Here is a 21,559-nt window from a genome sequence, read left to right as displayed (position 1 = left end):
TGTGCAGAGCAGTAGATAACTCACCCTTGAACCTTTTCTGTGTGCTCTCAGGAGAGAGAATGAAGTGAGCCATTTACTCTGTAGCCTAATTTAGGACCTCAATTTTTATTGAAATTTCAGTTCCCAAAAGAAAACATCCTTTCCTTCTAATTAGTAAAAGAGTGGAAGTGATTTGTTTACCAGGAGCATGCAAGAGGTGTTCAGGGTGGTGAAGTCTCTTCTGCCAGCAGTCAGCATTCTGTTTGAACCATTTCAGCACTGTCTTATAGTGATAGCCTGCAATTTCTGTCCCCCCACTTCTTTTTTTTAAAAAAAACTTCACAGGTGCTTAAATGCAAGCCAGGTGCCCTTCATGTTTAAAAAACTGCTGAGGCCAAGTAGATTTCTGCAGTCCTATCCAGCTACTGAGATCATGCTTAGCAAGTGTGAACTATTGAGAAGCTCAGCTACCTTGAAGAGTTCTCTCAAACCCCCTGTCCTGACACCCAACACCCACTGCACTGGTCCCGTGGGTGAGCTCACACAGGGTGTTTTTAAAAACACCTGGAAAAACCTGAAAGTTGAGAGAAACAGTCTCAAACACAACTTCAAGATATTACCTCTCTTATGTCTTCATTGCCTTCTTTTATATTCTCTGTTGCACCCACAACTAATTGATGGATGTTGTCAATATCAGTTTCCTGTTTAAAAAAGAAATAAAATTGAGAAACAGTAATGAGTGTTACGAATAAAACACTTCCAAGGACATGGGGAACAAGCAGAACTCTAAAATAAAATCTGGTATTACTAACATCTTTGTTTCATTGATGCAGAGGCAGAGAGTAATACATTTAAAGTTGTAATTTCTTTATCAGTGATTTTACAAATCTGAATGTAAACCACCAAGACCAGTAGGATGTCTCCCATTTACCTAGACTCAAATCTTACCTGACTGATTTTTCCCACCTCTTTTGGAAGAGGTGCCAACATTTCCAGAAAGGATGCTGTTAATAACACATCTAACAGGACACCAGTTCTGAGGCAGAGGGATTCTAACACATACCTCTCATTTTCCATTCCTGGTACTAGTAAGTAACAACAGTAAATATCATGATTTGAATTTGAAAAACAAAAATATTTTCCTTCACATTTGTATTGAAGATTCATTAATTTTATGTTCACAAGTTGGCAATCAAGACCAAAATGCCCCTGAGAAAATCTTCAAGTTGTATTTACTGCTGTAGTATTAAATTATACTAACCTGTTGTAAGACTTTCTCAGTGAATATCTCTTGCAATCTGGAGATTTCCACCACTTTTCCTTCAATTTGTCTTGGCAAAGAACAGAAACACTCCGTAAGAAACCAGCACAAACGTGTTGCTGCTGCAGGTTCAGACCCTCCAGCCCAGTGAGTGGCTGCCCAGGAGGCTGCTGCTGTGTCAGTCTGTGAGCAGCAACCCCTGGGACTGCTTGGAGACAACCAGGCCACGGTGAAGCCCTGGGAAAGGCACCCCCAAAGTGCTCAGTGAGCAGCTTTCACTGCCAGGGTTTCACCCTTCTCCCATTTCATAGAATAACACCCATGCTGGGCACTAAGCAGTGGATTTTGTCACACCCTTTTCATACGCTGCTCTGGTGGGTGCAGTGTGTTTCTAGCTCAGCTGTTTGGGTGTTTGCACAGCTGGGAAGAGTGAATGGCACCACTGCTGCTCTCTGCATGGGGCCAGCAATGGTACCTCCCCTAGTGCCGTCTAAAGATCCAGCAGGCAACAGACAGAAATGGAAAATTTAGTACTTTAAAACTAGGATAAGGGACAATGTAAACCTTCCAAATGTAACGAGTGCTACTGTTCTTTACACTGTGGGACTGCACACGGTTCCTTTCCTGGGCACTGGTGTTTTGTCCCAGCTGCTCCCACACCACTGGAGCAGGAGCAGCCAATGCCCTGCACACAGGGGCTGACTGGGCCATGGGACTGCCATGGGCCACCCTCTGTCAAGTGACAGAAAATTGTACCTGACTTCATCGAAGAGATTGTTCATTTCACCAACAAGTCTCTGGTTCTCCTGCTCAAACTGGAAAAAGGGGAGAAGGAAAAGACACACAAAATTAGAGGTTTGATTTCCCAGAAGCGAGTCTGAAATGACAGGTATGTGTTTGGAGAAGGGTAACAGTAAAATTCACAGAGAAAAGGTCTGTCTTCTGACGTGGGCAATTTCTATCATAAAGAATGAAGAAAAAATTTTTATTTCTTTTAACATCCAGATTTATTTTTGTACTAGAGGCTCACTGTCTACCTCACTGGTAAGAACAGCCTTCTCTCCTGGGTTAAAGGATTCCACAGAGTCTAGGAGGAATATTACTGGGCACTGCCACCTTCCCTGTGAGGTAGAGTCTCAGGCAAGGTGCCCAGTTCCATGAGTTGAAGGGGAACAGAGAGCAACATACAGCATAGTTCCATGAAGTCCCATTGATTTCCACTCCAAAGATCCAGTGGTTTTGTCAAATAAAATAATACCAGTGCTGCAATACATTCAAGTGTCATTGTCACTGCTGTCTGTAGACCACCTACAGAGCAGAACATTTTTGAAAATATAATCACCTAAAATACAGTGATACTTACTTTGAAAATATAATCACCTAAAATACAGTGATACTTACTTTGAAAATATAATCACCTAAAATACAGTGATATTTACTTCACAGCAGCGGATGGCTAAAGGGGCACTGCTTTACATTCATGACTACTGTATGTCTGGTTCTTGTGGAGTCACCTCACAACACAGCCAAGGCACAGAACAATGAAACAGAGCCACGAGATTTAATACAAGTTGATCCTTGAGTTGGGCCAATTGTTTTTTCTGACTTCTGTAAGGATATCTGTACAAACAGTCAACATTAGAAATTCCCTGTTTTGCTGCCTTAAAAAGCTGAGATGGTAATTAATTGAGAAGACAAATTTTCAGTAAAGAAACAGTGAATTACTTTAATCCTTTACAAATAGCACAAATCCACTTGAGAAAGTATTCTTTTAAAAAGTCCCTTTGATATTTAAAATCTTCCACTGGCACAGATTGCCTTTTAAACTGCTAAATGATCTTTGCAACTTGAACTCATGGCTGATGGAGCACTTGCACAGACAGCAGTTAAGATATGCTAAAAGAGGCAATTGAACAAAGGGTTTGAGCACTGAACACATCCTATACCAGTGCGTCACAAAGGGATTTACATGATGGGAATATAAAATCAAACTCCAGCAATCAGCATAGCTCAACGATTTATGGCTTATTGAAACAGCCTCTTTTATGGTAGTGAAATATTCTGTTACTGAAGTATGGCATAAAGTGACAAACTGCTTAATATATGGCTAAAAATCCAAGGCATAGAAGAAATAATCCCCACTCCTATTAGTTATCCCATGAGAGAAGTCATTAGATGTGCTGTGCCTGAATTTAAGACAAGACCAACCAACCAACAATAAGATAAAATCAGAGAGAAGTAGGTATTTTCATGACTCCAAACAGCAGAGACAGATTTTTCCCACTCAATGCAATCACATCTGCTCAGAATTACTGTAAAAACCATTAATATACCTGTATTCAGAGTTATAAACTGAAATTTATTGTGTAAATCACGCAGTAGCCTGCAAACATTTTGAACAATGTCAAGCTCTTTCCTGTGGGTAAAATACAGATAGAAATTGGTGCTTTAGCAATGATAGGGCTTTAATGAATTATTTTAGCTACACAAACGATCATGGAACCATGACTGAGGATTTGCTAGGTATGATATGATGCAAACCATCCCAATTTAAAACCAACACAGCAGTTTACAGACTACCGTTTTCATAGAATTGTTTAGGATAGAAAAGATCTTACAGATCAAGATAACAACCCAAGGCCACCACTAAACCATGTCCCTGAGTGCCATGTCTACATTTATTTAAATATCACCAGGGATGGTGACTCCACTGCTTCCCTGGGCAGTCTGCTGCACAGCTTGAAAACCCTTTCAGAAAGGAGATTTTTCCTATGATCCTAGGCCTACAAACACAACCTGCATTTCGCTTTCAGTCACAAGGCCCTGTCAGAGCCATCACCCCCAAGTCTTGCTGCCCCTGTTTCACTGGAAGCTGACAGCCAGGGGCCTAACAGTGTTGTGCCTAAAGACAGGAGAATGAAAATCTGTAAGGAATTATCTTTTCAAAGAAAACAGAAAGCAGGAGCACGCCTCTAGATTTTAGATGGGCACTCAAGAACAATATGAGAGCATACAGAGCAGCCTCTGAGGAACCTTTTCCCTTAAACAAGCCATACCATAATTATGTGCAACTTACTCATCTCTGACTGGAAGAATGATGTGTGCTGTGTCTGGGAACACCTCGAGTCACTGCCAAGGAAGCTTCAAGTCATACTGCTGTAGCCCTTTGCCCTGTAAAGCTCACTGTTCTGATATCTGCACAGCTACTGATTGAAATCAGTTTTTCTTTATATAAACCCAAGGCAGTGTGTGCTAATGTAGAGAGGTTTTCCAAGAATTTTGAGCTATGTTCAAAATTATAAATTTTAGGAATATCAAAAAATCTGAGAGGCTGTCAGCAATCATGCCTGTGTCAGAAATTTCCTATTCAAATGTAAACAGAATTGGATCAATCTATAAACACAGTGATAGCAGAGAAATGCAAAAAAATTAAAATTCATGAAATTCTGTTGTGACAGACACCTTGCAGTTAATCCTCCTAGGAAATCAATCTGATTTTGATAATAAAAAAATTAAAAGGAAATAAAATGAAGTATAACTTCACAGTAATAGTTAAATAGTGCAACTATTTGTGTTCTAGAAACTGTCCAAGAAAAATGGGCAAACAATTTATTCTTTCAGAAGTTTCATAATGATTCTTCTGATATTGCCTTGGCTTCTATTGTTTCCTGACTTAACAAAGCAATTAGTAATTGTAATGGTGGAAAACAATTTTAATTTCTGTTGTTGAAAGACAGCTTTTATTAATTTTATGTCTCCATGTAAATATTTTGTAGCATTTTTAAACATCAGCTGCTACCAGGAAGTCACAAGCAAAAGGTGTATCTTCTTACAGCATTATTCTGCAGAGAATGTTAATTTAAAAGTTAATTTAGCTGAATCTGTACTTTTTTTTTTTTTTTTACCACACATGAATACAACAGAAAATAAAATAAAACAGACACAGGATAAACATACCATTTGTATTTCTTCAGGTGACAGCTCATCTTCACCTCTGCCATCCCCCCATAATCCAAGGTTACTTTGGGCATCAGGCAGATTCCTGTCTGTGAAAGAACCACCAAACACTTGAGGCACTGAATAGTTCAGGGCACTGAATAGTAAAGTCAAAATAATTTTTCATCCATGTTAGACTGATGATGAAATTGTTGTATCTCCTTTGTCAGTTACTGAGATTCACCCTGTACTTACAGCACACAATTACATCAATAACCTTTAATTTCTGAACTGGGCCAAGTCTTCATGTAAGGTTTAATTTTGTGAGCTAAAGGGAGTTGCATTAACATACTGACAGAGAAGGATGTAAAACAGCTCATAATGCACTAAAGAGTTTTTAGGGCTCAAAATACTGTAGCAGTTGTCTTTTAACAGATAAAACCATACAATTTTCAAAATGAGAGTCTATATGCAAAGTATTATCTTCCAGTGGGACTTGAAAGAACCATTTCCTTTCAGAAACTAAAGCCAGAATCTCAAAGATGTTTTGAGCAACGTTCACAGACAAATGCAATTTTCTCATGCTGTTTAAACTTCCTATTACAGTGCAAATCCCACACCACCCTGTGCAAGGGGTCTTCCTGCATGTAACAGGAATCAGCTTCAACCCCACAAATTAACCATAGCACATCAAAGCTGCTTCATTCGTTTCAGTAGTATTTCCCCTTTGATTAAAGCTACTCATTTGCATAAATCTTTGTATGAGTTGGGCATAAAAGATCTTGAAGGGCTATTTCTGGGCTATTCCCTTCTGAAAGATTTAATTTTAGGCTTAATTATATACTTCTGATTATAGAGGAAGCAGTCAGAATGGGAGAGAAAAGAAGCTGTGCTACAGGAATCCACTGTTTCTGAAGCTGTTCTGGCATCAGTGTTTAAAACCCTGTGATCCTGCAGCCTTGAGAGAGCCTCTCCTCTCCCCACTGGCTGTAACAATCTTAAAAACCCAAGAGAGATCTTGTGGGTACCATCCCACAAGGGATCAGCCCTCAACCTGCTTTGATGCATCAGATGCAGGCTGCAAATTAACACACAGAAAGATTTAGCTTTTACCTTTTCATACATTTCAGGCTTCCTATTTATTCCAGTCAATCTTTTAAGCATTTATGTGTATTTTAATTTGTTTTAACTTCCTAGACATTTTTTTTCAATTGCTTAAGCAGCACTGATGCATCATCATTCAGAGACTGACTTGTCTAGGGAAGCCTCTGAAAGGAACAATCCCATTTATAAACACATATAAGAAAAGAGATATAAGGAGAAGTTTTTCCCTTTTATCCTTCATGATAGTATTTGTGCAAACTCTTGAACACACTAATATTGTAAAACAGTATTGTGTATGTCTCCATTATAAACCTTTTTTTTTGGCCTCCCAACAACCTATCCAGGATGCATAAACAACGACAGGGATGAGGGATGTGGATAAGGAATGTAATAAATTAGGAAAAAAAACCCAAACCAAAAAATAGATCAGTTCTTTGTAAAGACAAATAAAATATAAACCCCAGAATCTCTTTAAAGATTGTTTAGAAAGCATCTAACTATTTTTTCTATGGCGTATTATCGGTATTTCAAATCTATTTCACAGAAATACAAAACTTGTTTAGGTAATCAATATATTTACATTATATAAAAATTACAATAAATTATTTACTGCATTCAAACAAAGCAAGATAATTAGTTTATAGAGAAAAAAAAAAAGAGAAAAACTCTCCTATTTTATCCCAGAGGAACCAATTAGTTTCAGGCCCTGCAAGCACTGTTAAAAAACAGCACCTGTATCCAATGTGATGGCTAATAAGCAAATATATTTATGGTAAGAGGTAAGCAAGAAACATGTATCTCCCCAGGGTTCCTCCTGTCACTGTGCTATGTTTTGGGCTTTCTGCAGCTTACACAGAGCTGACATTAATGGTTTTCTGCAATTCAGCAAGCAAAAGCCAAACTACATTTCTATTTCAGAAACAGAAGTAGTTAACTCGTGACAGAGATATAAAATAATGATCAAATCCTCTGAACCTTTTTCCATGCTGAAAGGAGACAGCTGCTAAGCTTGTGGACCAGTTCAAAAGCTACTCATTATTTACATTTATTTCCATAAACTAAATATCAAATTTGTAATATGCAAATAAGTACTGCCAGTATATAAAAGAACTCTCCAGAGAGACTATTTTCCTACCATGAGACATGTCCACTATAATTCTAATGTAAACAGGTGCTTTGCCTCAAAACAAAGATAATCACAATTTGCTTTGATTTCTGCCAAAAAACCAGACAAAACCCAAGTGGTGCTTCAGCACATCAAGTAGCACATTCAGCTGTTCATCACAGTGTTCAAATTAAGGACCAAAAGTATCTTTACAGATGAGATTTAACCCAAGGGACCCAGGCATGCTGCTGATGGCTAATTCATAAAATCAAATTATCACCATTATCTAAATCACCAGCATCCTGAGGATGAAACTGCTTATTTCAAAATGCAAACATTTCTCTGGCTTCCTAAAATTTTTAAAAGTTACTTGGAAAAAAAGTATAAATCAAAGGCTGTAAGATTTAAACTGAACTTCCTGTTTCCTCGTCATCTTGTTCATGTTGTTCTCATACTTCGACAGCCACCTACCAGCTAAGTCACAAGGCTGATTCCTATAAGCAGCAGCAACCAGCACTTACCCTGATGTGAGGAATCACAGGCTGTGTGTATTTGCATACTGTTCCAGACAGATTTATTTTATATACAAGTTCCATAATTTTCTCAAAGTCTAGTCAGCAACCTCTCATAAGTACTGCAGCAGCACCGCTTGTGTGGCAGGACCCCTACTTTCTCATAAAAATTAAAACAAAAACTCATGAAAGCAAGTACTGGAGTAATCCAAATTGATGTGCAATAAAATAGCTGCATTTCTGTTTACTGCAGTGGCTTGCTGTGTCCAAGGCAACCAAGGAACAGTATTTTCCATGGTGTGGCACAGATTTTTGGAGCTAAAAATTGTAATGACACTATGTGGTGGGAATGCACACTTGCAGAGATTGCAGGGATTTGGTAACAAGGAAAGAGCACAGGGCAATGAAGATGCTGCTATGCTGCTGCTTCACCAGTGGCACCAGCTCCCAGCTGCAGAACACTGATAACAGGTTAAAGTGAAACTCCTCTGTGTGCCTGTGTGCTGCATCACTTAAGGAACACTATAAAAAGGTAAGCACTAGAAACAGCACATGGCACATAATCAAAACCTGTACTTCTTACAATAAATTCAGTGTTGGGAGGGAAAAAAAGGCCCACTGATAGGGCTGCAGAAGTACAAACTGGTTAGGAAGATAAGCAAAGCCATTATCAGAAAATGAAGCTATTCACACATTGTGAGGTAATTCAGTGTTAGAGAATTCATCCAGAAGTGGAGCATGTACTTCACATGAACACCATCTGTACGGCCCTGGAGTCACCTAACAGAGCAACTTTACTCTTTTAATAAAAATCACTAATGAAACAACAACTGTTTATCAGAATAATATGACCAACCATTGCATTTGTTGTATCCTGATAAGTATTATCCCAGCTTAATGTACTACAAGGAAAAAAATTCCTGCTGTAAATCACAAAGTACCTTTGTCTCCTTTACACAACACAAGTGGGAGATCTCAAACCAGGGAAAGCAACTTCAGAATCACAGGAACAAGATTTCTCTTCAGGCATGAAACCTGAAATTATATGCCTAGTGGTGGTACTCCAAAGGGCATTCTGCTCCAAAGCTCTGCCAGCACACACATCCCAGCACAGGCTGAAATGGCTAAGAGGATTGAAATGGCTTCTATCCCTCAGCCAGGGATAATCAGGCAACCAGGAATGAGAACCAGCGCTCACAAATCCCACCAAGACCTGCACCATCTGAAATGACCCCAACGTGAGAGATACTGCTTTGGACTTCTAGCTATCTCCTGCCCACTGAAAGATGAGATGCAATCCTCCCAGCAGGGCAACTCAATGTTGTCAAGAAGAAAGCCCCAAAACTACTGGACCTGAGCAGGCAATAACCTCCTCTGTGTGAGCATGTTCCACCTGCGAGTTCCTGCTGCACAAGTGTCCAACTCAAGGTCTCTGTGCTTAAAAACTACAGAATGTTCCCAGAGCGTCACTGACCTCTTTCTAATTCCTTGCATTCAGTGAAAGGAATATGGAAAAGTCAGACAAATTTCAGAAGATATGATATTGATAAAAATAAATGAGAAGTGAACAGTTCATAAAGAGGTTATTAAGAGGATGAAGAATTCAGCAAAGCATATGACTTGTTTAGCTGGCATGTCAAAAAGTTTAAGATTTCTCCTCAGTCTCACAATACGCTTCATTGATCAGCTCAAGGAAGATGAAAATGAAAGATATGCCAGTCATAGCAATTGGCCCTTCTAAAGTGAAGGAAGCACTGTCTACTGGACAGGTCTTGCCACAAAAAGTAAAACGTAACTACATTTCCTTCTTACCTTTGCTTTCCTCAGCAGAAAGTTTTTCTTCAGAATCCTCTAAAGGACTCTGTGAAGATTTTTCAGCAGAAAGAATAGATTTGGACACATTGCTCTGCTCAGGTTCAAGTTTGGACCTAGAAGAACAAGAGCCTATGATTTAACAGATACCACACAGATGTATTTCTGTAAAATGAGAATGGATTATTACATTCAATACTTTAACTCCTGCAAACTTCACATTAAAGATTTTCCAGCCAAGATACAAAATGTACTTAGCAACTGTCACTGAAATATTGTTACAAAGGCAAAGAAAGTGTGAATAGTATTCCTGGACAAAATGCATCACATGCTCAGAGTTGAGAACATTGAAGGCTACAGCCTAAAAATACTGACACTTTATTAAACTTACTTTCAAAAATCCAATGTATTAAAAAAAAAAAAGCCAACTTTTATGTCATACTGAAAAATTCGTAGCAGCAACGGTCAAGCTCCACTTATTTTTTTCAAATAATAATGATAATTTTACTTCATATTTTCAATTATCATAAAGGAAATGCAATAGAATTAGCGTTCTTATACTGCTTCTGAGTCCCTATTAGGTAATTTTAATACAAAGGCAATACAAAACACGAGAAGCTTATTCGGTTATTATACTTTAAGTTACTTGTTTCAGTGTGCCATCAAAAATGTTGAAAATTAGTGATAGTATATTTTTTCCAGTAGATTTCTGTGGTTTATTGTTGTCTACAATGAATTCTGTATTTGCTACATAGGAAGCTGTTAAATATTTAGTAATGCAGTTGGAAAAGGTGAAGAACCAAAAAACCAAAAACCAATGTGTGGAATTGTGTGCCAGGTGATTCCACCCTACCCTTTATCACTTCCTACCCTCTCAAAGATAACCAACAGTTAATCTCCTTATGATTTGGAATTCTCCCCTGTGCCTAACAGAAGGTGTTGCTTTTTGTGTTCCTTCTTTGCATTGTGTCTAAATTCTAACCCATCATTTAAAAATTCTGTGAAAACCAAAATATAATGCAATTGTCATCACTGAGTGATCGCTGTTTAACAAGAAAAAACAGTAGCAGGGAATTTTTTTAGTTATAAAACCTCTGCAAGTACTGGGCTTTTGGTAATTTTACAGAGAAGAATTCTACTCTCATCTCCTCTCAAATTTGCCTAATAATAAAAAAAACACCCTTATCTACATATCTGTGCAGTTCAAATAATACTTTTAATACTAATAAAACACCATTTCCCAGGTAACAAAAATATCAGATTGATTTGAATAATTGCATACATAATTTACAAAATCTTCTAATGGAAAAAGAAGTTTAAAATTGAAATTAAATATAATCTTCAATACCAATAAACATTAAAATTGAAAATCACAACTAAGTACCTTTACAGAAAAAAATGCTTGTGTTTCTATTTCTCAGCTTTTGTTTCTGTGAAACTAGTCCTAACCAGCAGAACCTTTTAATCAAAAAATGTGAGTGAGCACATAAAGGCAACCTCTGTAAGAAAATTGTAACACTCAGGCAATTTGTTGAAGAGCTTAGGACAGTTATCAATATAAAAGGAAACATGATGAAATATATTTCTATGGCAAACTTTTCAGTATTGTCTGATAGCTTGTATTTTAAATTGACTAAACTGAAGAAAAGCAGAGCTGCACTAGGATTAATTTATTTCTAAAGAAACATATTCCTTTATTGTTTGTTGTCCTTACTGTGCACAGTATAGGAATACAGGAAACTTTCAATTTAAAATGAACAAAGTGTCTGGGATGCACTGTTTAAAGGATGCCTACTTCTTTTAAGAGAGGGTAAACGTTGTTATCACATAAAGCATCTACTGAAATCCTCAGGGAAATTCCCAATCAATTTTTCTTTAAGTCATAATAAAGATTGGGTTATGTCCTGTTATTTATTTGAATTGAATTTTAATTTAAATGACAATTTAGCCATTATATCACATCTGCAGTGCCTACAGACTCCACCTGGTCAACATCTGTTTTCTAGTTCTTGCATCCATAAAGAGAGGCAGAGAGGGACACTCCAATAAAAAGAATCTATCTTCTGGGGTAATTCTTAATGCCTTATTGCTCTTTCCTTAACTGGTACTATAACTTCTGAAATAACGCATCAAATTGAGTTTTTTTCTCTGTTTATTCACCTGAGAAATCCTGAACCTGGGATTTCACATGGAAACAGTAATGTAAGAGTACTAACTAACAGAAGAGCTGGTATTCATTAGCTACTGCCACAGCTGCAGGAACAATGCTATCTTTCTTTAAAGCTCTTTCACATGAAGAATACTGATAAGATTCTGGATTTTTACACATTAAAAATATCACACAGTTTTTCCTGTATTTTTTTTTTCTGAAAACTTATGAGAGCTACAAAAACACCAATGCCTTACTTTTCTCTCATTACTTCTTACCAAATTTCAGAAGTGGTTTGGGGTACTTTGTTTTTTTGGTTTTGGTTTGATCCTCCACATGTACTACTGTTTATGTCTCATGAGGATATATTTGAGTGAATCTAATTGTGCTTAATCAGCCTGAATCATTCTGAATAAAATATACTTATGAACTTCTGAAAAAATCTCTCTGGGTTCATTGTAACTGCAGTTCATCAACCCAAACACCAAACTGATAAACCAGCATCAAGTCTTGGAAAAACACTCAGGAATTTATTTATGTGCATATTCTAGAACTATATTTTTTTACATTAAAATATAGATAATGGACCTTGAAGTTACTGTTCAAATAATGCAGAGTGAGAAAACAAGGAAAGTCTCTCAGGTATTAAATAAATTGCAAACCTGCTCACTGTCCCTGTCATTCTCACAATTGGGAGTATGCAGAAAAAGGAAGTGAAGAAGTATGGGGCTTAAAACCTGATGGAAAAAAACATCCCACCAGACAAAAAGGCAGCAAGTACATCACTTTTAATGTCTCCTGCACATTTTCAGCTCTACATTGGCAGCCTTTGTAAGTGCCACTATAGGAAGTGGAAGCTCTTGTTTCTGTTCAGAAGTTACATTCTAGTTTTTATTTTCATCATGTTTATGCTTGCCATGAATGCCTGCCATCTCAAGTAGTATTTATTAACAACACAGTCACGTGTTTAGCAGAAAGACAGGACCTTAAAAAATAAAGAAGAAGAAATATTTTGGTGAATTTGTAGAAGTCAAATAGGTTTACTAACCCACATTTTACTGATTTGGTGCTTTTTATCCTTTACCTAAATGAGAACTGCAACAGTATAATGGCACTGCCACTTTCAGACTTCACATGTCTGAAGTGTAAAGAGCCTTGGAATGCACCTGTTGATTGCAGAAGTTGCTCCAAGTTGCAACCACAAACTCCCATTAAAACAATCTCCTTATAATCTAAAACAATAGTTTTATTGAACGTGCCACAAGTGAAAGGCACAGTTAAACTATTTTTGATGCTACTCACAGTCTCTTCTTATCTATCACTCGCTTAACTCGGATGGCTCTTTGCTCAGAATACAGCTTGCACACTCCTGTTTAAGACAGCAGTAAACAAAATTTCAGGTTAGAAGAGCAAGATTCTTTTCTTGGAAAATGCAATCATCCATTTGTAACTATTCAGTAAATACTAAGTACTTTTTAAGTAATCTTCAATGAAGTCCAAGACAGCTGTTCTGTGCTCCTTCACCTGAGCAGACTGGACACCCTTGTGTGCTGAAATAGAAAAGAAAAATATAAAACAATCTTTTAACTTTTTACTGAATTCCACAACAGTTGATATGCAAATTATATTCAAAAGCCTAGTTACATTTTATATATGTTATATATTAGTATTTCTTTTAAATACAGCTACATTTAAATATAGATTCTCTAAAACGGCAAGTCATTACAATGAACCAAAAACTGAAAATAACTAGTCTCTATAATATTTTTACATATGCCACAGAGTTCTATTATGTCAATTAAACACTAAACAGGATTAGGTGGCATCTAGCTAAGAACAGCAAAACACATCTAGAGACGCTTAAATTATTGAATTTGTTCAAATTCTTCGGTGTACAGACTATGTGGAAATTTTTGGGATTTATTGTCTCAAACATCCTTTTAATTCACAGATATAGATATTTTTCATTTTTGTACTATACAGTTCCCATGCATGACTGACATTCAGTGATTCTGAATAATGCTAAAACCACGTTTAGACGGCATTTTAAAGGTGATGGAAATCTTTTGTGTATCAATAAAATACAGAGATGCAGCAAGTCAGCTTGAAAATGGCAACACAGAAATTTTCTCTCTACAGCTTCTACAAGACAGTGTAGTAAAGGTATGATCCCATATTCAAGTTGCCAAAACCACTTTTAATTTACAAGGACTCTGTTAAAGTTATTTAATGATCTCCGATTTGGAAGTATTATGCCTGTAATACCTTACAGGTACACAAGCTAGTAAAAGACAACCATCACATTTAGACAGCTTTGGTTTAAGCCTCTGTGCCACAGTGCTGAATTACTACTCAAGTAGCAAATATTTTAAGACTTTTTTTTACACTTGTTAACTGGTGTATTCGAATACATAAACAAAATTCTATGCTCTTTTCACTATTATTAAAGAAAAATGGAATTACAGTACTAATCAGCCAATGGGATTACACCAATGCAAACAAAAAAGCAACGAGAGTTCCCCAATCTTTTCCCTAAAGCATTTTTCACCATTATTCAACAATATTCAGCATTGCCTTAGCCTTTATCAAGAACTAAAAAGAAAAATCATGTAAGAGCTGTTTACCTTCTGTTCTGAGCTGATGAATGGCATCAGCACATGTCCTCATAAACACCTGGGCATCTTGATCTATCTGGTCACGCTCTGTGTCCGTCATCCTCACATATTCAGACATAATATGGCTGAAAAACAACACAAACCTGTCACTTAAAAAATCCCCAACATAAAATCCATGAGCACACCTTAGAAATTCTTCCGACTCAACATCTTTGCAAGAGTTTTTCTGCAACACTGATTTTCACAGGAAAAGTAATAAAAAGTACAGTAACTACCACTGATAAAAATGCCACTCCTATAAAGTTGGGAGTTTTTTCTTAGAACACTTTCACTAGTAAAGTATGTAGAAAAAGCAGTATCTCCTATCATCTTGTACATAAGCAAACACAGAGCAGATAAGGTGAAAATACAACTACAAAATATATCATTGCCCTCAGTACTTATTCCAATAAAGTGTCCTAAAAACACAAAACCAATTAAGATAAAGGAATAGCTCAAATACTGAAAGAAGTATGGAAAAAAGGAACTTATTTTACTTAAATATGTTTTCGTTATCCTAAATACAATGCTTCAATGCTTTTAAAGTAGCTGTACTATGAAACTGTGAATTCAAACTACAGGAAGAATACTGGAAAATAATGCACAATTTTAGTATCAAATAGCAATATTATTTAGTATTGATTGCAATATTATTTATTAAAACCCGCTCCCAATGTTTATTTCTATTTTAGATTATACATTATGCATTTAGTATTTTCTAACACTAATATATTTTTTGTGGTCAATTAATACAAATGGAGGCCTGTCCTCAAAGTATGAACTCATTGTAGGTAACCAGCAGAGAAGTACACTGTGTTAAGGTATTTAACAGTGTTTATACAGCCATAGGTGACAGGATGATAAAATTCTCCTACAGCAAAAAAAAGTTTATCTTGGGTTTCCTGATGATACAGTGATCACAGCCTATTATATCTGCTTTTTAAAAAAGGAAAGGAAACCTTAACCCATAACTGCATTTGAAATTATTACTTTTATATGTGAAAATTTCCTCATGTGTAATGCAACTACATTAATGCAGTAATACAAGTAGGAAGAGAGGATCTTCAATATTTAGCCTGATATCCCTAGAGATCTCTTACAAACTTCACTGCAGTAATGCCAAAGCTCCCGTGTCTGCTGCAATCCCAGCTGCAGGAATGCCCACAACCAGTGCACACAACCCCATCCCATCAATTCACCCTACACACACCCAGCAGCTCCTTCCTGCATCATCAAGGTACTGCAAGCAGGGTCCAGATCTCCTCCACAAAGCTTTAAGTACACTCTAAAGGCTTCAAGTATTACACCAACATCTCTTCATTCCCATCCCATCTTACAGGTTTTACATAAAAAACAGCACATGGTTCATCTGACCCGAAAATTAGTTTCTGATTAGTGAGCATCTAGTACAGAAGCACAGATTAGCAAGCAAACAGTAAGACAAACTAATTAGAAGTAATATTCTGTATTTTACATGTTTTTTCCAAAACTGCCATGTATTTGACATCTAAATATCAGGGCTTTTTTTTCCTCCTCTGGTTAAAACTATTCCAAATGTCATAAAATTATTCTTTTTTCCTTAGAGAAAGCCAGCCATATGTTGTGTTTCCGTTTATCTTTTAGTGGCTGCATTGCTCTCCTTTGTTCAGGACAGACAGGTTTCATAAATTTGTGGCAAAATCTCTATCACAGGAATAATCAGTGTTTTTATAAATTGTAACTCTGAATCATACTTTCTGAGAAAGCATCCTGAATGATGAAAGATTTGACATTGCCTGATTTTAGAAATAGCTGATAAGAGAGGATTTCCCAACCTGGCTAAGATGACACATTGGCAGTTACAAATGCAATGTAAGATAACTCACACTGTTAAATATATTGGGGCAGACCTCTCCCCTAGTCCCTCTGCACAGCTTGTACAGATATTTTTGTTGCTAGTCTGCTGGATAAGCAAGTTCTAAGCATGTGTAAAGCCGGGAAATTCATTCCTACTTCCATCTCCACACAGGCCAAGACAGAAGGAGACCTTTAGGACCATCTGGTATGACATAATTCATAATCTCAGCCTAGAGAGTTACTTGAGCATTTTGAGGCACACAGAATGGTGGGATATAAGGATGGAGTAACATACATAGAGCTGCATGATGGCTCCTCAAAGCTGCACTCTTCTATTTCAGATTACAATAATAAATTCTGGCTGGTCTGCTACTGAACAGGATATAAAGTTCTTGTGTTTATGTCTAGCTTCTTGTACTCTTCCCAGCTTTGTAGTACTTGCAGAGCTCAACACTTTCCATGCACTTTTTAACATAAAAGGGTAAAATAAAGATTACAAAATGCAAACCAGAATTTTCTTTTGAATCAGACTTACAAATAAATACGAAAAAACTTGCCTAAGGCACATTTCATTTTTTACTAACAGTTTAACTAGTGGTAGTGTAGTGATACACTGAGGATAATTGCAACAGCTTTTTAACATTGGGAACCAACTTGTTAAGTTACTTTGTCTAGTTGCTTATAGAAAAACAGGGTAGATCAAATTCTTAAATAGGAGTTTCACAGCTTCAAAGCTAGTAAAATGCAGCTTAATGCAGTAAACAAGAAACAGAATACTTTTCCTTTTATAACTGCTTACAGCTTACACAGTGTCTGGTACCAGTGCTTTTGAACATGAGCTGGCCAAGCCACTCAGAGGGAAGGATACCTGAAACCCAACCTCCTTGGGAAGGCAGGAATGGAGTCATACAATCACATCCCATTATGTCAGAACACATATGGCATCCACTAGTGCTAACAGGGTACTGAAGTCCCCACTGCACTCACTCCCCAGTAAATCTGCACATGGAGATTATACTGAAAATCCATTTAATCACCATCCTCTACCGGAAGAGGAACCGCTCATTAAAATAAAACAGGCCAAAGAAAGCCAAAACCACATAAAAACATCAAACAAAAACCAACACAACAGGAAAAAACATCCAGCTGTGTCTTGTATGTTAGAGATACAAATGCATGCTCAGAAGTGCAGTGGCAGTACCACAGCAGTGGACTGTTCCATCATTAAATCAAGAAGGGCCAAGCAAATCAGGTTTTTCAGAAGCAACCAGAATAATTAGCCAAGATATTCACAGATAAAGAATGGTGAAAGGAAGAGAAGAAATTCCTCTGGATTTTCATCCTCGCCAGTATGAGAAAATTTCATAAGAAATTTGGGCTAGAAGGCAACTTGGTTTATTTGGGATTTTTACCAATGGGTGAAGAGTACAGTGAAGACAGTGACCATTGAGTAGGCAGATTTAATCACTCTAGAAAAATGAGTAGGTCAAATTGCAGAGAAAATGCAGATCTATAAAGGAACAGAAAAGAATTCAGATGAACTAGTAGTTTTCATATAGAAATTACATTATGATGATGTGCAATTCTGCCTTCGATGAAAAGGAAGAGTAGGCAATACAGTGAGAGATCAAGTGAGCTTTGCTGAGCTCAAACAAAGATCACAATACAAAGTGCAAATTAGTTCTGAGTTCTATTGGCAAGTCTAAAGGAACACAGCATACAGGGACACAGAAAAGGATCAAGTGCAGGATGAGACAACTGGGAAGGGATGCCAGTGATAACAAGAGATTGCTCTGCAAACATTACTATAAGAAACACTTAAGAATATGGTCTCTGTTTGTTACTCAACAGAGAAGTAAAATCATATACAGAGTATGAATTAAATCTAGATGTTTATTGCTTTGTTTGGGGTGTTTTTTGCACTAATTTTCATCATTAATGTCACTTGAAAGCTTCAGTTACTATTCCTTTTAGCTTACTGCTGTTTACTGCTTCTAAATCATCTGGGCTAAATTTAATATCTCTGTCATTTTAAAAAGATCGTGATTCTTTGCTGATATTATGATCAGCAATAGCCAGTGTCAGATAATGTATTAGTCAACAGGCAGCTGAGTGAGCAGTGTATGAGGGAGAGCTGCATGAACCAGGTCATAGCACACACGTGTACCTGAAGGTGCAGTGGCTCCTGGGACAACGCTGAAGGCAAACTTGGTGAGTGCATATCCCTCCTATGTGTGTGACAAAGCTGCGCTCTTGGACGGAACTAACCAACTTCCAAAAAAGCCCAGGGCGTATGCACACTCACACAGTGTGCAGAGACAGCAGAGCAAGCCCTGGAATGAAATGGGAAATGCATCAAATGACAACGTGTATCCTCACTGCTAAGAACTAGGAGAGAATAAGCAAACGACAGATTGATAAAAAGATGAAGGTTAGCAACTGTCTTTGAAAATAGGGTTAAAGGGACAAAAAAAAGGCACAGAAGACTTGCAGACCACTCAGTCTTGAAAAATATAGGAATAAATAAGTCCTATTTACGCACTTAGGAAAGAACAGAAAGATCACCAGTACCCAAGATGTATCAGTAGTACATCACAGGCAATGTAATTTACTGCTGGGATGCAGTAACAGGTCTAATGGATGGATGAAAAGCAATCACTGCTATATTTTGGTATGGCTCTTGTTGTCATCTCACATAACATTCTCACAAGCTCCCAGCGAATAAATGAGTTTAAAGAAATAAGCACCAAAAGAACGTGAAACTGCAAAGTTGAACTCAGGGGTAGTTATACACCAAAACAGAAGGAAACACTGAGTTATGTTTCACAGGATTTTGTCCTGAATCTGATGCTGTTTAATACTTTCATTAGCAACTCGGCATAATGAATTATATACTTACTAAACATTCAGAGGCATAAAGTTAAGCAAACTAAAACCGTATCAAGAGAACAAGACTTCAATTCAATACAATATTGCTTGGAGAAGTAACACAAAGAATTGGAATAAGTTATGGTCAGCAGCTCTTCGCTGCACCAAGAACTATTATCTGAACCCACAGAGAATGGGGAACAACTGATTAGGGAACACTTCTCCAGAAAGTCATCTGGGATCACACTGGATCATAAACCAAACACAATAACGACATGTTGTTGCACAGAAAGTCATCATTACAATGGGATACATTATTCTAGTAACATGGATAGGGAAACAGGAAAAAGCAGAATGAGAATACGAAATCTTCACAGAACGAAGTACTTAAAAGCAAGCAAAACACCAGACATTCTCTTTTTGAATGTTTCAGCCATGGTCCTTCCAGCCTAACATTTCTATGATCCTATTTTGTCGGCAAGGCACAAGGAAACAAAGCTGATGTTGTATTAGCTTTTGGAATTAGTAATTCCACTGGTACATAAAATATCTTCTGCTTATTAACCCAATAAAGGTAACAAATCAAGAAGAAAAATTTGATTTTCCTCCAACAGTGTATTACAAAAGAGATAGAAGCAATAAGCAGAACTAAATCAGTTGTAAAATAGTAGAGATTTGCCCAGCTTACCACCTGCAGATACTGCCTTGTAAATCCATAAAGAAATGCTCCCCATGTGTTAAGTGCACATATGAGTATGTATAACCTCAGCTGCAAACACAGCAGTCACATTCTTCTCTTTGAGCATCTAGTATATTTTAAATTGCTTGATTTCTTACTTAACTAAGTTTTATGCACTTTCATTTACTGTCTTTTTCCATCCAAATGCTGACATAAATCCAAGCTAAAAGATCATCAATTCAAATGACAAAACAGTCCACAACAACTTTTACATAGTTTTTTTTTTAATTCTGTGTGGAAGCCTCAGCTACTAGAATAGGCAATACAGACATACCTGAATTAGCATTTTCAGTTTTGTAAAATACTGCTGAGATATTCCAGAGTGCTGTGAAAAATTACTATTTCTGAAATGTGATACATGAATTTAGTGTAATTGAGAATAAAGTAAAAATACGATAAATAATTTAAAAATAATTCCCTGAGAACAGAAAAACATACTCCTCCAGGAAGAAAGTCTATACAGATCATCTACATGTTTTACTACCTCAATATAACAAAGCAGGCCTTGCTTCTTGTAAAAATGTGAGTAAGTCAAGAAAAGAATGCAGCCTGGCATTGTACATGAGTCAGTAAAATACTATTTTTAGAGTCCTTTAATGGCTACTTCTTTTATCATTAAATACAAGGAAACACTCTTCACAAAACACTGTGTAAGCATTCAATGATTTTCTATTAAGTGGCAAATGACCTAACTGATCTATTGCCTTAAGACAGAGACAGATAAATTTTAGGACAGAAGGCATAATTACTGGGCACTACCATTATTTTTCAAGACAGAAAGATAATTTGTTAGCAATTTTTTCAAGGTATATTATTTGCAATTAACAATAAATGTTCAAACACTTAACTGCACAGAAGGACCACAGAAGCATGTAATGAAAGTGCATCAAAAGCCACCCAAGCAGCCTTTCTGGTGCAAAAAGTGCAAAAAATTTCTATTCCAAAGTCATCTACACTACACTGATCAACTACATAAGTATCTCTGCAGTTGCAAAACACAATTAATTAGATGTCTAATAATATCAGATGGAAAGCTCTTCTCTCAAGTATTTTTAAGTATGAGGTGTTCCATGTAAAAAATCTAGAATTCTCACAATTCCTTTCCAATTAAACATTCTCATTAAAGCAGTAGGAATGATGACTGGTCTTTAAACTGCCTAAACCTTGAAAAATCCTTCAGAGAAACTGAAGGCTGTCAAGGAATCCCAAGAGGATCATTTCAAATTTCGAGGTGTTAGGGCACTACAGCTAGCTCCCTGAAGTATATTTAACACAAACATATGAATTGTCTTCATGGCTCAGTGATCAAAAACATGGAGGAGCTGATGATGTAAAGGAAAGGCACAAGTTGTTCACAGATGGGACTTTAGACAAGTTACCAAGGACTGAAGACAGGATCTCTCCTAGTACAGTGTAAAAAGCAGTGTAGGAAAGCATTAAAGCAAATGGACTGAGAGGAAGAATACAGAATGCATAGCAGTCAAGATACTAAAAATGGGACCTCATCTGAAATCCTCATCTGAAAGGAGTTATTGCTTAATAACAAGAAATTAAAAAGTACCTACATTTCGTAAACAACTTCAGGCCTCAGGAGTCCCTGTCTT

At 36.9% G+C, this 21,559-nt stretch overlaps 1 protein-coding gene across 2 annotated transcripts in view; it reads right to left on the bottom strand.

Annotated features, from left to right (window-relative positions):
- STX18 (syntaxin 18) overlaps window positions 1-21,559 on the bottom strand; it is a 59,037-nt gene that overhangs the window by 833 nt on the left and 36,645 nt on the right. Inside the window, exons 3-11 of one of the 2 annotated variants that reach the window (XM_063401609.1) lie at window positions 18,516-18,681; window positions 14,483-14,598; window positions 13,331-13,408; window positions 13,161-13,227; window positions 9,710-9,825; window positions 5,198-5,286; window positions 1,997-2,055; window positions 1,241-1,310; window positions 600-680 (exon numbers count right to left, since the gene is read on the bottom strand). In XM_063401609.1, the coding sequence (XP_063257679.1) occupies window positions 600-680; window positions 1,241-1,310; window positions 1,997-2,055; window positions 5,198-5,286; window positions 9,710-9,825; window positions 13,161-13,227; window positions 13,331-13,408; window positions 14,483-14,591 (669 nt within the window). In that variant the 5' untranslated portion in view covers window positions 14,592-14,598; window positions 18,516-18,681. The remainder of the gene's footprint in view (window positions 1-599; window positions 681-1,240; window positions 1,311-1,996; window positions 2,056-5,197; window positions 5,287-9,709; window positions 9,826-13,160; window positions 13,228-13,330; window positions 13,409-14,482; window positions 14,599-18,515; window positions 18,682-21,559) is intronic. The other variant, XM_063401608.1, reaches the window with a different exon arrangement.

The sequence above is a fragment of the Prinia subflava genome, chromosome 7, assembly GCF_021018805.1.
Source record: "Prinia subflava isolate CZ2003 ecotype Zambia chromosome 7, Cam_Psub_1.2, whole genome shotgun sequence".
NCBI classification, from domain to species: Eukaryota; Metazoa; Chordata; class Aves; order Passeriformes; family Cisticolidae; genus Prinia; species Prinia subflava.
The sequence above is the reverse complement of the archived record's forward strand: the minus strand, read 5'-3'. Positions and strand labels throughout refer to the sequence as shown.